The sequence below is a fragment of the Semicossyphus pulcher genome, unplaced genomic scaffold (genome assembly GCF_022749685.1).
Source record: "Semicossyphus pulcher isolate SPU_LCO1_2020_fin unplaced genomic scaffold, fSemPul1.0.p SCAF_18, whole genome shotgun sequence".
In the NCBI taxonomy this organism is placed as follows: domain Eukaryota; kingdom Metazoa; phylum Chordata; class Actinopteri; order Labriformes; family Labridae; genus Semicossyphus; species Semicossyphus pulcher.
Genome location: NW_027211691.1, coordinates 12,827,343 through 12,849,414, shown reverse-complemented (window position 1 = coordinate 12,849,414; position 22,072 = coordinate 12,827,343). Strand labels below are relative to the sequence as shown.

General features: G+C 42.0%; 2 protein-coding genes across 2 annotated transcripts; one reads left to right on the top strand and one right to left on the bottom strand.

Annotated features, from left to right (window-relative positions):
- The first annotated feature begins 1,950 nt into the window (after window positions 1–1,950).
- On the top strand, window positions 1,951–7,655 carry bco1 (beta-carotene oxygenase 1). Its single transcript, XM_069667690.1, has 11 exons — window positions 1,951–2,014; window positions 2,092–2,220; window positions 2,345–2,474; window positions 2,908–3,055; window positions 3,164–3,314; window positions 4,478–4,698; window positions 4,779–5,036; window positions 5,133–5,238; window positions 5,370–5,464; window positions 7,251–7,362; window positions 7,507–7,655. Exons 1-11 carry the CDS (start codon window positions 1,951–1,953, stop codon window positions 7,653–7,655), a joined length of 1,563 nt encoding a protein of 520 aa, XP_069523791.1.
- Window positions 7,656–16,177: 8,522 nt separating this feature from the next.
- pkia (cAMP-dependent protein kinase inhibitor alpha) lies at window positions 16,178–21,781 on the bottom strand. Its single transcript, XM_069667684.1, has 3 exons — window positions 21,702–21,781; window positions 19,078–19,255; window positions 16,178–18,273 (listed from the first exon to the last, which is right to left on the bottom strand). The coding sequence occupies exons 2-3, from the start codon at window positions 19,226–19,228 to the stop codon at window positions 18,197–18,199; spliced, it is 228 nt and encodes a 75-aa protein (XP_069523785.1). The 5' UTR covers window positions 19,229–19,255; window positions 21,702–21,781; the 3' UTR covers window positions 16,178–18,196.
- Window positions 21,782–22,072: the final 291 nt, after the last annotated feature.

Genomic DNA, 22,072 nt, shown 5'->3' with positions numbered 1-22,072 from the left:
AATACAGTTTACTCGAATTGTTTTCATTGAGTTTACACCAAGCATACTTACCTTATGTTTAACTGTTGTTGTAAATGTATTGTATGTATAAGTATTGATTTCATTCATTCAGTTTCATTTTACCTAAAAATATTCCTTATATTTCAATAGGGCCAAGAATCCTTTTTTTGAGTGTATGGGCGAACCAGCTCTAACAGACAACTGACTACTAACGTTAAACTGACAATGTGAAAGATTTCCATTTCGTTCTCTTTGGTGCCCCCTTAAGGTGATATACAGTACTTCTGGGATGACACTTCCCAATTTAAGCAGACGTCTACGACTGGCTCCGGTTGTAACGGTTGTAACTCTTGATTTTCCTCGCTGATGGTCGCTTTCCTTTTTAGACTGTTTGCCTTCATCTGAGCATTGATTTTGTTTTTTGTTCGGGGAGTAGGCGGGGATGCTCCTCCGCTGTCCGCACCTGCTTTTAAACAGGTCATTGGCCTCATAAGGACAGTCCTTGTAACACATTGCCCAGGAAAGCGACACTGACCTGATGCGGTCAGCCACATACTAGGTTTTGACCTCGTCTTGTTGAAGGTACATCTTATTGGGTCCTGGGCATAGAAGTTTTATGTTTCCACCTGTTGTGTTATTTCTTGAATTAAAAACCTATACACAGAAATGTAACAAGTGTATGTTACCTTAATGTAAGAAGTTAAAAAAAAACATATGTTTAGTGGTGACAGAAATTGAATTTAAATTCTATACGGGCATGTGTGTGCGCGCAAACAAACATGATGCGACCCCTGCATAAGTCAGTGCCCCAGTTGGGCCACCCCAGTCAAAAAAGACTGGAGTTGCCCAAAACGCGTAAGTCAATAAAATGTGGGTAAAGTGTCACAGATCCCCTGCCAAAAACTACACAAGTTTACTAAAAATAACTAAATTAAATGACCTTTGAGAGTGAACATGACGATCACGACAGCGGCATCAAGTAGTCAGATAAGACGTATGTTTGCATAATTCTGCATATTACCTCTGGTCATCTCAGGACAGATTGCCTTCTTTTCTGAGAAATAAACAGCCACCCCACCCCCCTCCCCCATACACACACACACACACACACACCTGTACACAGACATAAAGTGAAAGATACAAGCCCTGCAGCTGATAGGTGTTAGTTAACCTGTCTGGGAGTCAATTTATCTTTCCAAGAAAAGAAAATCCAGGGGAAAATAAAAGATGTCATAGTGAACGATGGACAGTAAGTAGGGTATCGTGTTATCTTGTGATGTAATGCCATAAAGCAATCTTATTATAATATTATAGTCTCCACAGCAAATAAGGACGTTGCTTAAGGCCTGAGGTCATACTAAATTTACAGTGTTACTTATTGCAGAAATACAACAGTTTTGCTCTAGAGGTAAAATTGCAATGGGGGAAAAAGTTGATTTAAAGGAATTAAGAAAATGCAATCTAAGCATTATTAAAAGTAAAGAATCAAAAGATAAGGACCTGAGTTTGCTCACAGTGGCCAATAAAAGTGGATTGCACATTATGCAACCTTGTCAGAGAAGTCAAAGGCGCACGAGGTGGTAAACACAGACACTGCAGCCTCTTTAATTCTTAAATAAATCAGGAGTTTTTGTGTAAAATTGCAAACATCAAGCAAGACAAGGGTGAAGAATTCCAATTATGAAGCTTAATAGCAGAAGAGATCAGCAATAGATCAGAAACTATCAATAAACGGATGACTCAGAATATGAGTGTCAAAGTTGAACCCTTTTCTCTGAAATTATAGCCACAAGATTTCTGTGCAATCTTCTCAGAGGACGGTCCAAACAGATAAGTTGGTACGTCCTTTGTTTCCCCCTTCGAGAAAGAGAATTCCTTGAAGGGGAGTGGTTTGCGCTGCAGTATTTATTCAGACACCTCCGTGTGTTCTTCACTGAGCTGTCTGTAAACATGGCAACAAACTTCTGTAAGAACGCCGAGGAGAGCCCCGAGCCTTCAAGGGCAGAAGTTAAAGGTATGTTACATTTTTTTATACTATTAGATAACAATTAAATGCTCTGATTAGATTACTGAAGGTGTTTTCTCATTTAGGGACAATCCCCAGCTGGCTGCAGGGCACACTGCTGCGAAATGGCCCCGCCATCTTCTCTGTGGGGGAGACCAGCTATGACCACTTCTTTGACGGGATGGCCATCATGCACAGCTTCGCCTTTAAAGATGGTTGGTCTTGCATTTCATATGGAATTTATTAATTGTTGCAAAACTTATGTGAAACATTAAAGCCTATGTCAGCGAAGAGAGTATGCTGAATGAACAAGGAGATTAAGTTATTTTTCTCTTACAGGTGAAGTGACCCACAGGAGCCGATTTCTTAGAAGTGACACTTACAAATCCAACATGGCTGCAAACAGGATTGTTGTGTCTGAAATGGGCACCATGGCATATCCAGACCCAAGCAAGAACTTCATTGTCAAGTAAGCATATTCTTATTTTGCAGTTCTTTCACAATACTGCAGAGTTTCAACTTTTTTCTTTTATGTTACCGTAGAAATGGTGATTAAAATACGGATAGTCGTTGAGAAGCAAGCAATTCACAGCTTAATATGGGATGTAATAGTAAAAAACAGTCTTCTGTGACCCGAATGTTGAAGGGTGCAGATTTGCAAATGATCCACACATCTGTTGGGGGCCTTCAGTTCGAAGAGCCGGAGCACTTCCGTTCACAACTGACGCGCATTTCTCCGCGCCGGTCGACAAGCGCCTCTGCTCCTAAGCTGTCGTTTACTCACATTTGGAGCTGTTTAATCATGCTCTCTCTCTCTGTTTGCGTGTGTGTTTTGACCCGGCGTTATGTTGGATGATTTCCCTACTCCCTTTTAATTTATGCAATTTCGTCTCTCTTTTCAGGGCGATTACCTTCCTCAACCACACAGTGCCTGACTTCACTGACAACGGTGCGAGCAATTTCATTAAATACGGAAACGACATTTATGCCACCTCTGAAACCAACTACATCCGCAAGATTGATCCTGTCACCCTGGAAACTCAAGATAAGGTATAATCCTCTACTCATCCTGATCACTTACCAATGTTCTCTATTAACACACACATTAAAGTGAAGAGTTTAATTCACCACGTGAGTTGCCCTTCTGTTTCACTACAGGTGGACTACATGAAGTACCTGCCGGTAAACTTGGTTTCATCCCATCCTCACTATGATAAAGAGGGAAACGTTTACAACATTGGAACTTCAATCGCAGAGAAGGGAAAGACCAAATACATCCTGTTCAAAGTCCCTGCTGCTTCTGAGAATGGTATCTGAACCTCATGACCTGTTCGTCTTTATCCTGACACTATCTCTCCTCCTATCAGCTGTCCTCTGCAGACGACTTAGAGAGTTAAGATACAGCGTGTTTTAGGCAAATGTGGGATAGCACACGTGAGCCAGAGGACGTAATGTGCCTGGCTTTATTAGCTCCGTACTTGTAAATGCAGCGCAGCCTACAGTATTTTTTGCTAAGTATGAATCCCAGCCAATCTGTCGTTATATCCTTTCATATAATAATAAAAAAGTTGCATTGATAGCGTTAGGATATTAGTGCTATCACATTGCTGTCTTTGCAGAAGTATTTAATGAGGCAAACTGTAGCAGAACAGGTGCACACTGTGCAATGACAGCAATTCTGAGGTTAATAGCTAGCTTTGCTAACTGAACTTTTGTCACGTCATGTTTTATGTTCTCAGTTCACATAATGCATGTCTACGAGGGGTCAGACTTTGTAGCACCTAATCTGGGGTCAAGTGCAGCATATCTGAGCCTAAGCCTTTTGTTCTTAGACAGAAAGGCTATGAGCTATGATTGTGACTGATCTGAAAGGGGCCGAGGAACATAAAGTGTCGTGTTAAAGCCTCATTAAACCTAAACAGATAACACAAAAGCTTGCAACATGTTTTTTAAATGATCTTTGAAGCTATTGCACACTTACTAATGTAGCGTATCCATCAATTACTGAATGGCAGTAGTTTTCATAAAGGTGCGAAGAAATCAATATGAGCCTGTTTACACCTGGTATTAACATGCGTCTCCATAAGTGTCTCCATTGACTTCTTGTGATCTCAATCCCCTGCTGAATATGCAGTAAACATGTAGACTCAATCACCTCCATTTACTTATAAAAAACGGATAAAAAAAACATGACATGAGAGAGAGAGAGCGCTCATATGGATGACGGCACACACTGCCTAATGTGTAACAGATCACCTCCAGATGTGATCAAACCTCTTTGTGCATTCATTGCAACTTGGATGCGTTTACACCTGTACTTAATGCTGTCGAATTGGACGCATGTTAATACCAGGTATAAACAGGGCCTATTACATACTTCCGTACTTTGTCTGCACGTTATAACTACTTAACTAAACTAACTTATTATTTATATACCACCAAAGAAACTAATGCTTTTAAAAAATCCCTCAGACAAAGGCAAGGACGTCCCTGCACTAAAGAACGTGGAGGTGATCTGCACAGTTCCCTGCCGCTCCATGCTCACGCCCAGCTACTACCACAGCTTCGGCATCACCGAAAACTACTTCATCTTCATCGAGCAGCCTTTGAAACTGGACATCCTAAAGATGGCCACTGCATACATGAGGGGAGTCAACTGGGCGAGCTGTTTGAAATTCTGCCCTGAGGAAAAAGTAAGGGGCCTCTGCTGTCTGTGACTCTGGATCTAAATTTCATTGTGTATTTTCATTCTAAATACTGATTTGTTTTTCAGACTCTGATCCACCTGATAGATAGAAAGACGGGCAAAGTAGTTGAAACAAAGTACTTCACTGAATCAATGGTCGTCTACCATCACGTGAATGCTTTTGAGGAAGACGGTCATGTGGTCTTCGATGTCATCGCCTACAATGATAACAGCCTTTATGATATGTTCTACTTGAGCAAGCTGAAGGAAAACCCTGAGTTCGTGGATGATACCTACTCCAAACCAAGCTACAGGCGTTTTGTTCTTCCAGTCCGCTCAGACAAGGTAGGTTTTCTTTTTTAAAGTTGAACTCATTTCATCCTGAAATTTAGACAATAAGTACAGCACCCCTGACCCCTGCTTTCTGCCTGCCTTTTGCAGGGCATTGCAGTTGGGGAGGACCTGGTGAAACTCAAATACACCACAGCCAGTGCTGTGAAGGAGAAAGAAGGCAAACTGATCTGCCAGGCAGAGGTGCTCTTCGAAGGTAAAACCAATTTCACTTAAATACACACATCAAAGAGTTATTAACTGGTAATATTTCTCACATTGCGTCTTTGAAATAATTGATTTGTGCTTACAATTACAAAAAACATTATATCATTGTTTTTCCACCAGGTTTTGAATTACCCAGACTGAATTATGAAGGCAATGGCAAGAAGCACCGCTTTGTCTACGGGAACATTGTGGAGGAGTCTGCACTGTCCAAACAGGTAACACTTCCTCCTGTTTTTAATTTACCTGGTGGGAACATCCGTCTTTGTGATTTCTCACAGTCTCTTAAGTGTTATTTGCCAAGAGAGATTTGAGACGTGCAGACATTCAGAGAAAAGAGATTTTAAATTCAGTGCTGTTTGGAAAACACATTGTTCCTGGCAGCATTGTTTTAACAGAGATAGGAAGCAAATTGCAGAACTTAGAATTAGCAATCCACGCAACAGAAAGTAGGAAACGCTTTGTGCATGTGTGAATGACCTAAAACCATTTAATTGGCCTGGCTGCTGTACCCAAATGTCCGTTCCATTGGGCGCATCAAGGTACCAGAAACAATGCTTCAAAGTGGCTTCAAAGTGTCTCACTGTGCCTCCCTGCATACTTACAGTCCAAATAAATAATGCCTGCAAAGAGGAAGGCACAAAGGAAACATCTTGTTTAACACAATTCAATATTTTTAATTCATTTCCCCATGGCACAGAGTCCCAATGTCAGGATAGAGCTTCCTGTTTCCTTGAATTTCAATGGTTTGTGGATATGGCTTTTACGTGCATAAAACCCAAGTGAATAAAAGGCAGGACGAGCAAAAGGGAAACATTAAAGCTTACCTAATTTTGACGGAAGTCATTGCTTCAGCTTCCTTTAAGAGAGATGGGACCTTGTGCATTTGGATCGGGCCTAGAACATGTACGGTAAAACTGTACGGATGCATGTCCGCGAAGGGTTTCCGTACATATATGCTGAAAAATAAGTAATTTTTCTGATTTTATTAACCAAAGATGTTTTGCCTCATTAATTTGCTAATTTGATCAGGACTTTTACAGATATTTTTAATTATACAACAGTTAGTTCCGACCAAGTAATCTGATTGGACAAGAGGCATTCCATGAGTGGTGATATAGAGAACAACTTCATTGGGACTTTTCACTGTGTGTATCACTCCGCCTCAGCCAGTTGTTCTGAAAACTGTTAAGTAACATTACAGCAGACCTTGTATGTCTACACTGATCAAGCTGTTACCTCTGAATCACACAGCATAATCTTATTTCACTAGTTGCATAAAAAAGGGAGCATACAGATAAACGTAGATGATAAAAAAAAACACCTGATCTGTAGTAACCTGTTGACACAGTGCAGGAGAAAGTTTGTGTTGCTTCTCTCAACAGCTCAGTTTTAGTTAAGTTGCTGAACTAATTACAACATCACTCCCTCTCATGTGATATTCCTTAATTCATTAACATTGAAACCACTAATAAAACAATAAGAAGAGCAGGACTACACATAAAGTAAAGTTCTAAAAATATTTTCTGTCTGATTTCCCAGTGGTCAAACCCGACCCAGCCCTCTGATTAAAGTCAGCCCAGTGGATTCTAGGAAAATAATTGGTGCCAGTTCCTTATTGTGCAGAGCCAGATCTGATCTGTTTTACTGCTTTATAGCTCCTTTCTAAGTATATGGCCTGCATGCAGGACAAAGTACTCCTCAGGCAGTTATGTAGATAAAATTAATTCCTCATGCCAGGTGCTAAAGCTCGAGAAAGAATAAATAATAACATTGGATGATCAACTTAAAAGCCAGTACTTTAAAACAACATTTAGATGCTTATTAAAAATCTGTTGTTATTTGTTATTTATTATCATTTCTCACTATGTGGGCAAATGATTGCTCATTATAACCTTTGTGAAGCAGTTATCAAATGCAATTTGATGACTTTGTTATGAGTTGTTTATACAGGCTGATTAAACGGTGTCCTAATTTGTCTCCTGAATTATTCATTAACTTCAGGTTGGGAAGTTGGACATGGAAACCAAGGAAAAGCTTAAATGGAGCGAGGACAACTGCTGGCCTTCAGAGCCCGTTTTCATCCCAAGGCCAAACGGAGAGTCAGAGGATGATGGTGAGAATACTGTGTGGTGTATTCGACGTGTGCACGTGATGTTTATATGCTTCTATATCCACTGGATTGCGACTGGACAGCAATATAATCCTAGAGAGAGAAGACTGCATCTGTGTTTATTAAAGTGTAACCTTCTATTTGCAGGTGTGGTCTTAGCAGCGGTCATCAACGGCAACCCAGGCCAGTCCAGCTTCATCGTCCTTCTTGATGGCAGAACATTGAAAGAAGTAGCTCGAGCATACGTGAACTCTGAGCTGCACAAGGATATGCATGGATTTTTTATCCCACAATGAATGTAATCAGTTATGAAAGGAATATGTAAAAACGCTTTGCAGAACTTCTAAGAAATTTGAACAGATTCAGACTAAAGAGATGAGGATGTTGTAGTGCCTTAATCCTTTGCAGAACACTGACAGTATCAAAACAAATAGCTCGTATTATGCTTGTGAAGAAACATGCAGATTCATTGATTTCCTATGGATACAAATTTTGCTTACGCCTGTATATATATATCACTATTGCTATGTTGTCTACATTATTCTATTGCACTGCTATGACTGTTATTGTACTTGTGCTTATGCTTTTCATAAAAATAAATAAATGAAAAAAACATGGAAAGGGTAATATTTATTCCAACTCTTCAGTTAGACAAGATATTAGGAGCGAATCCAACCAATGCTCCAAATATGGGAGCTTATACACAGAGTTAACATCATCTTTCTCAGTACATTTTATTTAAATTAGCTTAATTTATAAAAGGTCAACTCACAAGGAAAGTTTATCTGGTCTGCTCCAGTTTTACCTTTGTAGTGCCTGGAGATATTCTTTGTCCAACAAGGCAGCTTTTTCCTCAAATGGAAGTTGGATTGTTGTGTTTAAAAGTCCAAGGGGTGCTTACAGATGCCACAGCTTCATGAGCTTTGAAGCTGTAAAGATTTTATACTGCGTATTACAAATGCAATTATACAGATGATGTATAAAGGGCAACCTGATAAGAGAGAGAAGAAATAGGTCATCAGGGGACCAGGTCAGGTGGCAGGGTGTTGAACTATCTAGTGGACGGATGTAGAAATACAATGGCTGAAGGGAGCAACAGAGAGGCAGGATGGGAAATGCAGTCGGACTGTTAGACAGCAAGTGTGAGGGAAGCCTTCATTAATAGTATGTAGCGGATGATCCGATGATGAAGAATTAAAATCATTAACTCCTTAACAAAAACGGAATCTTTTTCGCCCTGTTCACATGACCTCTGGGTCAATAGCGACAAGTGAAGCCAGCTTATTTATGGCTCTTGTAGGAGGACGACTTTCCTTGATTTCTGGCTAACATCAAAAGACTCACTCGAGCAACAAGATGTAGATATCCAAAAACTGTATGAAAATAAAGAACTTTATAATTAAAATGTACATTTACTAATATGTTATGTGTAATAACCAACTGAAGTTACTGGACTGATGCTTAATGTTGATTGTTGATTCTAAATTGAGAGCGGACGCAGCCACTGCCTGTGAGAAAATCCACTCTGTCACAGCGAGGCTGCAGACACAGCACCCCGAGGCTTTCATGATCATTTCTGGGGACTTCAACCATGCAACTTTGGACTCTACTTTGGCTGTTTTCCACCAGGTTGTTGACTGTCCTACAAGGAACAACAGGACAATTGATCTGCTGTATGCTAATGTGAGGGATGCATACAGAGTCACACCCCTCCCCCCACTGGGGAGTCTGATCACAACCTGGTTCACCTACAGCCACTGTACACCCCCCTGGTCCGAAAGCAGCCGGTAACAACTCGCTCCAGCAGGAGATGGTCCCCTGAGATGGAAAGTGCCCTGAGAGACTGTTACAACACCACAGACTGAGATGTGCTGATCAACCAGCATGATGAGGACATCGAGGGGCTGACACACTGTCTGACAGATTACCTGAACTTCTGTGCAGACGTGGTCTCCCCTGTTAAGACTGTCCGCTGTTACCCTAATAACAAGCCATGGGTAACGCGGGAAGTCAAAGCTGTCCTCAACATGAAGAAGGCTGCCTTCAGGAGCAGAGACAGGGAGGCCATGAAGGCAGCACAGCAGGAGGTGAAACACCGTGTGAGGGAAGCTAAGGACAGCTACAGGAGAAAGGTGGAGCAGAAGCTGAAGGAGAACAACATGAGGGAGGTCTGGGAAGGTGTGAGGACCATCACAGGTCATAACACAAAGACCAGAGCCGTGGGGGGGACAGTGGAGAGGGCGAACGAACTGAATGACTTTTTCAACAGGTTCAACCAGCCCATGCCCTCCCCTCCCCCCCCCACCCGCACTGCAGCCATCTCTCCTTCTTCCCACAACACACCTCCCCCCAGACACCACAGCACCTCCCTCCTCCTCCCCCCCCTCCCCCCCCACCTCAACACAATCTCCACCTCACATCACCACAGACCAGGTCAGAGGACAGCTGAGGAAGCTCCGACCCAGGAAAGCAGCAGGCCCGGACAAGGTGTGTCCAAGACTTCTGAAGACCTGCGCTGCAGAACTGGGGGAACCACTACAACGGATCTTCAACCTCAGCCTGCAGCTAGGGAGAGTGCCCACCCTCTGGAAGACATCCTGCATTGTCCCGGTTCCTAAAAAGAACCGGCCCAGTGAGCTGAATGATTTCCGGCCGGTGGCACTCACTTCACACCTGATGAAGACGTTGGAGCGGCTCTTCCTCAGCCTCCTCAGACCCCAGGTGCAGCACGCCCAGGACAGCCTGCAGTTCGCCTACCAGCCAGGTGTTGGTGTGGAGGATGCCATCCTCTACCTACTACACCGAGTCCACTCCCATCTGGATAAGGGGAGAGGCACAGCGAGGATTCTCTTCTTGGACTTCTCCAGCGCCTTTAATACCATTCACCCCCCTATGCTTCGGGATAAATTGAACCGGATGGGAGTGGACCCCCACCTGGTGGCCTGGATATCCAACTACCTCACCGACAGGCCACAGTACGTCAGGCTGAAGGACACCACGTCTGACACTGTGGTCAGCAGCACTGGAGCCCCCCAGGGCACAGTGCTGGCCCCTCTTCTCTTCACCCTGTACACCTCGGACTTCTGTCACAACTCAGAGCTGTGTCACATACAGAAGTACGCCGATGACACAGCCATCGTTGGATGCATCAGGGACGACAGAGAGGAGGAGTATCGGAGTCTGGTGGGGGACTTTGCTGCTTGGTGCCGCACAAACCACCTAGAGCTCAACACCTCTAAGACAAAGGAGCTGGTCATAGACTTTGGGAGGTCCAGACCGAAGCCGAGACCAGTCCTACTAGAGGGAGCTGAGGTGGAGAGTGTGGACTCCTACAAATACCTCGGGCTGTGTCTGGACAACAAACTGGACTGGTCAACACACACCAGCCACCTGTACGGGAAGACACAAGGCAGGATGTACTTCCTAAGGAGACTGCGGTCTTTTAACATCTGCAGCAAACTGCTGCGGATGTTTTACCAGTCTGTGGTTGCCAGTGTCCTCTTTTACACTGTAGTGTGCTGGGGAGGCAGCACATCCAAGAAGGACACATCCAGACTGGATAAACTGATCAGGCGAGCCGGCTCTGTGATCGGCATGAAGCTGGACCCTCTGGTGACGGTGGCAGAGACAAGGACACTAAACAAACTGTTGGACATTATGGACAATGCCAGCCACCCTCTTCACACCGTCATCAGCAACCAGAGGAGCCTGTTCAGTGAGAGACTGCTCCTTCCAAAGTGCAGGACTAACCGACTGAAGAACTCCTTTGTCCCTCATGCCATCAGGCTGTACAACTCCTCACTTAGGGGGAGGAGGTAACAGGGACAGACTCTCTCACAAGCGGTAGCCACTAATTCACCTCACAAAGTTAATAGTAGTTATCCTCCTTTATTCAATAGTAATATTTATTTATTTCTCAAAGGGTCATATGTGCAATAAAAATCTGCCAATGTGCAATAATCTCTCACCACAGTGCAATAACCTAATTTAGTTTAATCAAACTATTACCCACTGTTTACTTGTACATTTTCTAAGAGTGTATATTTTATATATTTTGTTATCTAATTTTGTACTTTTTTATATATATATATATATCGATAGATATATATATTTTGATCTTTATTTTTTACCCTCTGTGTGCTGATTCTTTCCTATTGTATTGTACTGTATAAGCTGCTGGAGACTGAATTTCCCAGAGGGAGTCATCCCAAAGGGATCAATAAAGTTGAGTCTAAGTCTAAGTCTAAGTCTAAATGTACAGAGAGGATGAGTGGCTATCTGCCCACTCTCCCTCTCATCCCACTTTGCCTACAGATACTACAGTTCTGTGACTCTCTGAATTTCCTTTTTTCAAGAAACAGACAATTCCTAAACCTATAGGCCGAAACCTTAATTAATACGTATTCTATTACCTCAATTATATTTCTGTAACATGTTTCCTAAAGTCTCTGATAGGAATGCATGTGCACATTAGTGCTTAAGCCTAGGGAGGATGTTTGAGCAGACGTCCTGACACCTCCTTATGGGCTTTGCACTCAAAGTCAAAGTCAAAAGTGATGCTTCCCAGTGATATCCCAGGTCCCCAGACACCTCAGGAAATGACCTTTCAGTGTCATGAGCCAATCTAGTTTAGTTATGTTTTTGTCTTGTATTTCAGTGTTCAGTTATCATTTCTTGTTTTACCTTGTCTCTTTGTCTCCCTGTCATGAGTTCTTATTGTTTAATTTTGTATTTAATATATTGTGTTCTTGTCTTGATTTAGTCTTGTTTAGTTATGTAATTCATTTGTGTTTTATTGTCTAGAGATTTTCTTCTACTATCACAGTCCTGAGTTTGGTTTTTAGTGTTTCCTGTTTTATTTTGTAGTTCTTGCCCTATGTATGTTTTGTCTTGTTTTACTTCCTGCCTTTGTGTGTTTTCCCGCCTGTTGGATTATGTGCCCTGCCCTTATTGTTTTCACCTGCTCCCTTGATTGTCTCACCTGTGTCTGATTAGCCTCACCTCCTAAGTTTATTTAGTCTTTGTGCTCCCTTGTCTCGTTGCCTGTTCATTGTGATCCATCGTACGTGAGTCTATGTCGTCCATCCTGTGTCGTCCTTCTCTGGAGTTTTTGTCTATGTCCCTTACTCTGGATTATCTTCATGCCTCCCCTGATTTCCTAGTGTTCCTTGGATTACCAAAGTTTTTTTTGCTGTGTCTTTTGATTTTCCTTTTTGTCTTTTGTTTATTAAATCTAAGCATCTAAGTCTGCATCTGGGTCCTCACCTTTTTTTTGTTTAAACCGAAACCGTGACATTCAGAAGATAAAGGGGTTAAACAGCAACAACCCTTCTACCTCTTATACCATGGACCCCCCAACAAGGTAATAACAAATAAACTATTTCTTATGGACGGTGTACAAAAGGGTATACAGATGCATATATATGAAATGTATGTGTACAGGTATGCATATTTGTCATAACAACTAAGGTCGTCATCTATGTGGTTGTTGAAATCGTTTAATACTTTTATTTCAATGGATCAAGTTTTATTCGGTGAGTGATATTAAGTATTTGGTCTTATTTCAAAGGAGAGAGAGCAAAACTTTCAAATATGGTAGAATTAAAAAGGTGAAGTGAATTAATATTAAGTTTGTTAAAGAAGTTTAACTGAAAGAATCAACAGATGGTTTATGATGGGGAGTGGTCAGCAGCTCCCGCCAATGCAAAACACCCCAATCACAAAGGATAATACCCAAGGAGAAGTGATAAGACTACTCTTCTGCTGTGGCTCTTCTACTGAGACCCCAGGACTGAGGTACTGATGTGATTCTCCCTCTCTCTGGCCTAATGGCCGAAGGCCGGAGAGAGGGGGGTAAAGCCTGCCGTCTGGCCGCCCAAGGCCCGCTGCAGAGTTCTAGCCACACCGAGCATGTTGGAATGGACATCCAACCAACTGGTGAAGGAAACTTCTGATTTCGGAAACAATTAGAACTTTGAGTCCTGCCAGCCAGGATCCCTTATTGCTGCTTGTGCTCTTTCGCCTCTGGTTCTCACCTTGATCCTGCCCTGCGGAATGCTGGGCCAGAAAACGCCGCCTGTTGCGACTCCTGAATCCTGAATCCTAAGTTGCACTGAACTTGCCTGAGAGCCAAATCTTGCGACTATTGAGTAAAAGCTTTTGAATGAAGATGACATTAGAGACAAAGACTTTGAACGGAAGAGACTTCGAATATGGCAAAGCTGCCATTATGACCCCCCTCAGCCAAAGGACATGAAGAGATGCTCCAGCTGCTGCTGAGAGAGATGGAGAGACACAGACTCAAAGCCTGCAGTCTGCAACGTGGGACCCATTTTGGGCCGCCAGGAAGAACTTCTGCTGCTGCCACCTATAACCACAGTAGCTATATGGCCAAAAAATAACAGGATGTTGCGTCACTGCGTCAATCCTATCCACCAGCTCACATAGACCTACAGCGTTAACACATTAGCTCCAGATTGTATGTTTTTATTAAGGTTTAATGCATTTATCAGGGTTGGTGTTGAACATTTTTCTGAATATGAATGATTAATACAATTTTATTACAGTAAAATTATTTAACTTTAAATTAAATTAGGGCTGCTCTGTGGTGCCGTGGTTAGCGCTGCCGCCTTACGCCTAGAAAGTTCCTAGTTTAAATCCTTGTTCGGACGAAGTGCGCCTTGTGGAGCTTGCATGTTCCCCCCTTGCATATGTGGGGGGTTCCTCCGAGTACATGTCCAAAGACATGATCGTTAGGTCCATTGGTGACTCTAAATTGCCCGTAGGTGTCAATGTGAATGTGAAAGGTTGTCTGCCTCTGTGTGTCAGCCCTGTGATGTACTCGCCCAATGACAGCAGGGATAGGCTCCAGCCCCCCTGCCACCCTGAACAGGATAAGCGGTATAGATAATGGAGGGATGGATGGATGGATGAGTAAATTAAATTATAAGGGTAACTGGTTTCCGTCCCCGTCACAGCACCGAAACCGCCCTCATCAAAATCACCAACGATCTCCTCACTGCAGCTGACACTGGTTCACTCTCCATCCTCATCCTCCTTGACCTGAGTGCGGCCTTCGACACTATCTCCCACCCCATCCTCCTCAGTAGACTCTCCTCCATCGGCATCACTCACACCCCCCTTCACTGGTTCCGCTCCTACCTCACAGGCCGCACCCAGTTCATTCAGCTCAAGTCCTTCACATCCGTCCCCTCCCCAGTCACTACGGGTGTGCCCCAGGGCTCTGTCCTGGGGCCCCTCCTCTTCATCACTTACCTCCTCCCCCTTGGCCATATCCTCCGCAAATTTAACATCCATTTCCACTGCTTCGCGGATGACACCCAGCTCTACCTCTCCTGCAAACCGAATTCCACACTCCCACCCCCTTCCCTCTCCTCCTGCCTTTCTGAAATAAAATCCTGGTTCACCTCAAACTTTCTAAAATTAAACAGCAATAAAACCGAAATCCTTCTCATCTGCACCAAATCCATCCTATCTAAAGTTGACAGTTTCTCACTCTCAATAGACGGCACCTCTGTTTCCCCCTCCCCTCAGGTTAAGAGTCTGGGTGTCATCCTCGACAGAACTCTATCTTTCCAATCGCACATCAATAACGTCACCCGGTCCGCTTACTTTCACTTACGTAATATCAATCGTCTCCGCCCCTCCCTCACTCCCCACACCTCTGCTATTCTTGTCCACAGCCTCGTCACCTCCCGCCTCGATTACTGCAACTCCCTTCTCTCCGGCCTCCCCCAGAAAGCCCTCCATAAACTTCAGCTTGTCCAGAACTCTGCCGCCCGGATCATCACCAGAACACCTTCTTCCCACCACATCACCCCCATCCTACAGCAACTCCACTGGCTCCCAATCAACCAACGGATCACCTACAAAATCCTTCTGTATACTTTCAAATCTATTCACAACCTCGCCCCTCCTTACCTCTCCGACCTCCTGCACATTGCCACTCCATCCTGCACCCTCCGGTCTTCCTCCTCCATCCACCTCACTGTACCCCCTGCCCGCCTCAGCACCATGGGGGCCAGAGCTTTCAGCCGCTCTGCTCCCCAGCTCTGGAATTCTCTCCCACCCGACCTCCGAAACTGCATCACCCTCCCAATCTTTAAATCGAATCTCAAAACTCATCTGTTCCGCCTCACCTACTCTCCCCAACTCTAAGCACTGTCCCTCACCCACTCTTACTGTATTTTATCTGGTTTGTTTTACTCTTGTTGGTGTTTTTACTCTTGTTTGTGTTTTTTGTACAGCGACCTTGAGTGTCCTGAAAGGCGTTTATAAATAAAATGTATTATTATTATTATTATTAACAAGACTCATCTGCAGCCATTTTTTGTCTACTAATGTAAAAGTGTATTCAAAGCTGTCCAACCTAACGGGGAATAACTGTAAGCTTATAAAGGTAACAAGACTCGTCTGCAGCCAGTCTTGTTATAACATTATTTTATGTATCCAGTTTGTATGTTGTCCATGTGCATACCACCATCTTTTGCATAACATAGGTCCATACTGTCTTACCTAACATAGGCCTTATCATTGGTCTCAACTTGTCTAAGGACAAATTCCACCACATGGGCACGCAATCACAGTATCTACCCACCGCAAAGAGCTAGAATCACAGCACAGAGCACATTAATGACGCTACAGTACTCATAGCATTATAGGAGCTCATCTATCATCCCAAAACTGAACTGACAAGTTTAGTGGTTCTTCTGTTGCTAATTAGCAGTAATAATGTTGTCCACTAGAGGGAGACAAGGACATTGTTTCCAACATACATGAATCAGTTTCACAGGTGGGATTTAATTGCACATCAAAACAAACAAAGTCAACAAAATCAAATAAGACGGCATTTACATTAAAGTCAGTAAATACAGTTAAATATATGTAGAAAATAACATGGAGAGAAAATACAACATGATAATGGGTGGTTAAGGTAGCCAACAGTGCAACAGTACTTGCCATTAAATCACACTATATCTGATAATGTCCTTGACCTTTACATTCAATATAAAAATGCCTTTATAAGTCATTTAATTCTATACTGATTAATTATATATTCTGGGTTAAATTTGTATGTTTATCATATTTCCTAAAACAAGCCAAACCAGATTTTTGCAACAGTAAAAGGCAGTGTCTCATAACCAACATCATAGTAGTGATTCTTTATGTCATTGACTGACAGGAGTAGCCTGTGCAATCACAACAATAATCATTCGAACAGACATCCCATGACAAAGTGAAATGCACACACTCACAGCTATAATAAACAATATAACATTATAAAAACACGCTAATGTCATAGTGCAATCAGTATTTCAACTGTTCTAATCTTCAGCAGCAGATAAATACATTTGAAACAGAAACATCCTTACACACACACACACACACACACACCTTTGGATTTGCTAAATGGTGGTGTAATGATATAGGATAGCCAGAACAAACTATAATGTGGAGATTTAGTAAGCAGACCATGAAAACTTGTCTACTTAAGCACACCTTGTACCTCAATCACACACACAAGTGCAAGAGTGAAGACTGACCAGCTGCAGACAATGAGAAGGATAAATATAACTATCCTTAGTAACAAAAGTTTAGTATTAGATAACATGATCTGAACTGAATTCCAAAACGAAAAGAAGTCAACCTCATAATGAACATGTGACGTTAATGGATAACTACATATAAAGGTACAAAATGTTCACACTGTGAATCAAAGTTAAGTAAATCATAGTCCAGTTTCATTTCAAAATACTTAACATCAGAAAACTATTTTCAATGTACATGTAAAGATCTAGAATAAAAACTTAGAAAAACTCATAAATAAGTGTACAGCTAACAGATGACTCTATGAACAAAAGGGGTTTAAAATGATGCATTCAAGGACTAGGCTATACGCATTAACCAGTACAAATACATGCTGGTTGCATCTGTGAGGCCTTGCAGAGGAAACAAAAAGGGCTAGTGAGTAAAAGTGGTAAAAGCCAGTAAACAAAACATGGTTGTGTGTTTTATTAGCTTTTTGCCTTGAAAACTTAAGACAGAGTGAAAGAGAAGATCTTAATTGTTCCTAAATGCTGGGTGCTGTGTTTTGACCTGATTTAGACTGTCCCTTTTTTACAAATTAACATTATATTGAAAATTCTAGACTGCGACATTATCTTCCAACATTTCCTTCAAACTAATATACCACACCTGACATGGCTAAATCAACAGACAAAAAATACATTACCACCCTCAGTTCAACTTTAAAACCCCTGTAGTGCAGTTGTGAGATGATGTCCAGCAAGCTCACCCAAATTCAATACACGGACATACAGAAAATAACATTAAGGGGGACTGGAAGTAGCCACAGTGAGTACTGATAGATGGATGTGTGCAGATTCTAGTGCAAGAAGAACAGAGGAAGAGTAGGCGTCCAATCACTGTCCTTGATATTCCAGCCATGAGTGGTGATATATTCAAGGCCAAGGGGAAGTACGCATTTTAATTCAGTGGGAGCACTTCCCCCCAAAAAACTTGAATGGCCTCTTCTCTTCTTTCCTCTCAGGACCACCAAACATCAAACAGAGCTGGTTTTGGTTCCTGACCCCAAACTGCGTCACATCAAATCTCATATCAACAGCTTTGAAGGAAAGGCAGCGAGGATAGGAGGCTTTTTACGGAGGTTTGAACCCGTGCAGAAGGGAAACTGTTTCCTGATGGCAGGATGGTGGCAGTACACGATTTGTCTGTGTCTATTCATTGTCATTAAGTGCAACTGGCCAAATAAAGGCCTAGGATTCAGGGATCAGTTAGACAGGACGGTGTTTGCTGCTTAGCTGCCCTCAGCTTGTGTCTCCTCTTCTTTAGCTGGAGAGTCCTGGCTTTTCTCTGCATCTTCTCCCTCATCACCTGACAGACAGACAGAAAGAGGGAGAGAGAGACAGACAGTCTGTTTAATGCATAAATTACGACATGTGGAATCAGTGAAGCGAATGAGGTTGGTTGAATCAGTAGGGCAAGTCACCGTGAACAGGGCAGGGATACAATCATCAAGGTAGAAGCAGGGAAGAGTCAACTTATGCTGCTCATCACGTGTAGAGAAGACCAAAGGAGGGACATATGTAAAATGAGCCCCATGACACAAGCATTAAACTTGCAGAAACAGGCGGATTATAGCCTGTATTTTATTTTTACATAGTTAAAGATCTCAAATGTCATAAAATCTTGTGCATAAATGTCTTAAATTCAGATTTAAGGTGAGGGAAGATAAACTTTTCCTTCTTCAGCAGATGAATGTTAAAACAGTATTCTAGTGTCAAAGTACCATCCAAGTGAAGTAATAAAAACATTTGAATTGAGGTTTACTTTAAATTTCTACAATATAATTTGCTTTATCAGCAGGGAGTAGTTTTTATTTATACAATACCAGTTCTTGCATAAATAGCCCTTTTAAACCTACTAAACACAGTAGATTATTGGTCTTTGGCACCCCCTGGTGGTGTAATCAAAAAGGACACTGCATTGTCAATTGTCCATGCACACTCCTCTATTCTGATTGATGTAAAAACACATCTTAGATACCAGCAATAAAGAGCTATTGTTCATTAATTATCCTTCTCACTAGCCGCATAAGTTGTCACTACAACTGCCTGTATAATTAGTTCCCATTCCATCATGAAAACACATTGCATCATGATTGGTGATGTTTCTCACCTGACTTGTTGATGTTGAGCTGTACCAGACTATGGGACAAGTCTGCGGTTCCCTGCTCACCAGGGGCCGCTGGGATTTCATGGATGGCGTTCCTGCGGCCGGACCGTCGAGAGGCGATGAAGTCCTCATAGGTCGCCTCCACATCCGTCATCGCTAACACGCCTCACCATAGCAGGGCCTGGCACACACAGCGGCACACGTTTACTACAGGCACGGGTGCACATGGACACAAGCCAAATGCACACACAAAAATTTACATGCACAGTTTTTTTTAGGAAATCAGCTGAAATTATGTGAATTTGTGCAGTTTTTCCTAAACTACTTTGCACAATGGATGCATAAGCATGTTGACAAAGAAGAAAGTGGTACAGTCGGTTACCCATGCACTCATTTCATGCGTCCCTCCCTCCTCTTATTGTATGACCTAATCCACGATTAATCTACTTTAATCTCCAGGGTCTAGGGCAGAGGAGACACCGCGGACACAGAGTTTGCTGAAGGAATTCTGGCTGGAGAATTTAAAATACAAATGAGGGTGTTCTTGTACCGATGCAACACAGCAACAAAAACCACACTCAGAGGGGTAATTATGGCACAAGGGAGGACAGCACTGTATTCAAATGTCATCCCACTTGGAGTACACATGGTGCATGATGGGAGCTGCGTTGCCTCGGAGATTTAGGTTAAACCCCTCTGTTGACATTCTAACACTGTAACAATCTGCCTGGGTGCCTTGAGCTCTGACTGGGTTCTGGTTTCCCCGCAACATTTTCACTAATTAAAATCTGTCTGTTTTTCTTTTTTATTAAGTCCATTTTAAATAATAAATGCATTTAAGGAAGTAAAGAAAAACGTCTTAAAACCCTGGGCACTCAAATTATAATTCAGCTTTATTCTAGTCTACATATTTGGTTTTTAATTTAAACAAAATGACCTCAGCTCCAACAACCATTTGTGGCTATTTCTGATGTTAGCAAGCTGTGGTTGACCGTGGCTATTTTTAGAAACCTTCTCTGTCATCATCTGAGCACACTCACACTCAGCTGTCATTCTCAAAATGGTGTCAAGACGGACAAGACCCAACATATGTTGCCCAGGTCCAATTGTCAGACTCAACAGAGGATGACTATTCTCAATAAAAACAAAGTCAAAAAGTAATGCTGAGTCAGTGATGATAATTTACTGCCGGTAGGGCCTCTCTCTATGAACAACCATGGCCATGGATAATCTGCAGTGTTAAAGGCTCAAACCAAAATACAAGTGGAGAAAATACATTGGGCACAAAGCCTCTTACATGAAGATTAGATCTTTTTCTCTGTCTGGAAAAAGTCATGTCTCAAATTCATATAAACACTTAAATCAGGTACAAAAATATTAAGTGGTAGTTTATTGTATTTTGATTAATCATTCATTAAGTTCACCTGTCACTGCAGGTGAATGTAGATATTTTTAGACTGAAGACTTATTTGTAGCAAAAGAGACAGAACATTCTTGGCATGTGTTTCCTGTGGTTATATTTGATGAAATATTAATTTTAGAGTTTACATAATTTAGTCACAGTGTTGCACCCATGAAGTAACACATCAGCAGTTCAGTAGTGTGTGTGTGTGTGTGTGTGTGTGTGTGTGTGTGTGTGTGTGCCCTGCTCTTGCAGAGGCACGCTCCTGCTGTCCTTCTGGCTTATCTCCCATGTGGGAACCTGAGCTCAGCTGGCCTGAACAACAATATCTAGTACAAACTCCAAACTAATAGTCAAATCATTGAATAATACAACATGACAGCACAGTCTGCCCTCTGTCACTGATAAATAGTGAGGGGGAAAAAGGCTTCTCCTGCTCTGCAAACATTTGATTTGTTGTGCTGCCAAACAGAAAATTAGCAGTGAGGAGGGGAGTGCAGGAATGGAGTCCCTGAGACTTATGTCAGTGTTATTCTAGGTGGCTGGGGCGTAACTGGGAATGAAGCCCAAAACTCTTTCTTAGACAAACATACACAAAGAAACACGTTCCTACACAGCAGAAAGTAACAATATTACTCCCAACCATAGTATCATCAATATCTCAGTAATTTCAATAGGATCTTACAAAATATATATTAGAAAATTGTATTGTATGTCATTTGTATTTCTACAGCATTTAATTAAATTAAATCTTTATGCTTTAGGATTATGACAGGATTAGTTTAGTAATTTATAATTAAATGCCCTTGCTATGATTGTGCATGGGCTGTCACTGGTCCATTGAAAACCTTTATTAGAGTTTGGTCTGAATTATTAATGTCTATTAACATTTATCATCTATTAAGTGCTATGTGGAGGCGTTGCATCAAGTACAGTCGTGCGCAACGGAGCCCTCTTAAAAAGCACTTGTATTGTTGACATAGTAAACCTTTAGATTACACGAAGGCATGAAATTAAATGTAAAAGGCTCGGCATCCTCAAATTAATTTCAATAATAAATCAACAGCCATATGTCTATCTCTGATGACAAAGACCCCCATACAGCTCTTTCAGTGCCAGTAAACGCAGCATGCGTGGATACAAACATGACACGTGGAATTACGCAGCCAGACATTCACACTCTACTGATAAATGACAACATTTATCTTCATTATCAGCATGGTACCTGTTTGGGTTAAAGGGCTTCCCAAGATTCGCATCAGCAGGAACCTTCCTTCGGTATTTCCCGTTGCGCTCAAGAAAGACGACTTAACAACATCAAGCTAGTAGCAGGATACTCAAGCTTCCGGGTACAAATTTCAAAATAAGGGCTTTATTTATTTTTATTTTTTTAAAGCTATACAATATGGGTTTGGGGTTTTTGTTTATCTATTAATTTTGTTATTGCAAACCACTTTACTAGTTGCATCCATTCAAAAAATTATTATATAGTATTGGTAAAAATAAAATAGGCTAACTAATCTAATCTTCATTATTGACTGTAGGTCACCTGCAACTCCATGCTTATCAGTACATAGTACATATAAGAATAAAAAA

Bases quoted from the DNA above. Each gene is read 5' to 3' on its own strand.
- bco1 (XM_069667690.1), top strand. From the start codon at position 1,951: ATGGCAACAAACTTCTGTAAGAACGCCGAGGAGAGCCCCGAGCCTTCA. The intron at 5,239-5,369 runs GTAAAACCAATT...TTTTTCCACCAG, and splicing joins GGCAGAGGTGCTCTTCGAAG to GTTTTGAATTACCCAGACTG. The intron at 5,465-7,250 runs GTAACACTTCCT...CATTAACTTCAG, and splicing joins AGTCTGCACTGTCCAAACAG to GTTGGGAAGTTGGACATGGA.
- pkia (XM_069667684.1), bottom strand. From the start codon at position 19,228: ATGACGGATGTGGAGGCGACCTATGAGGACTTCATCGCCTCTCGACGG. The intron at 18,274-19,077 runs GTGAGAAACATC...TCTGTCTGTCAG, and splicing joins GCTCAACATCAACAAGTCAG to GTGATGAGGGAGAAGATGCA.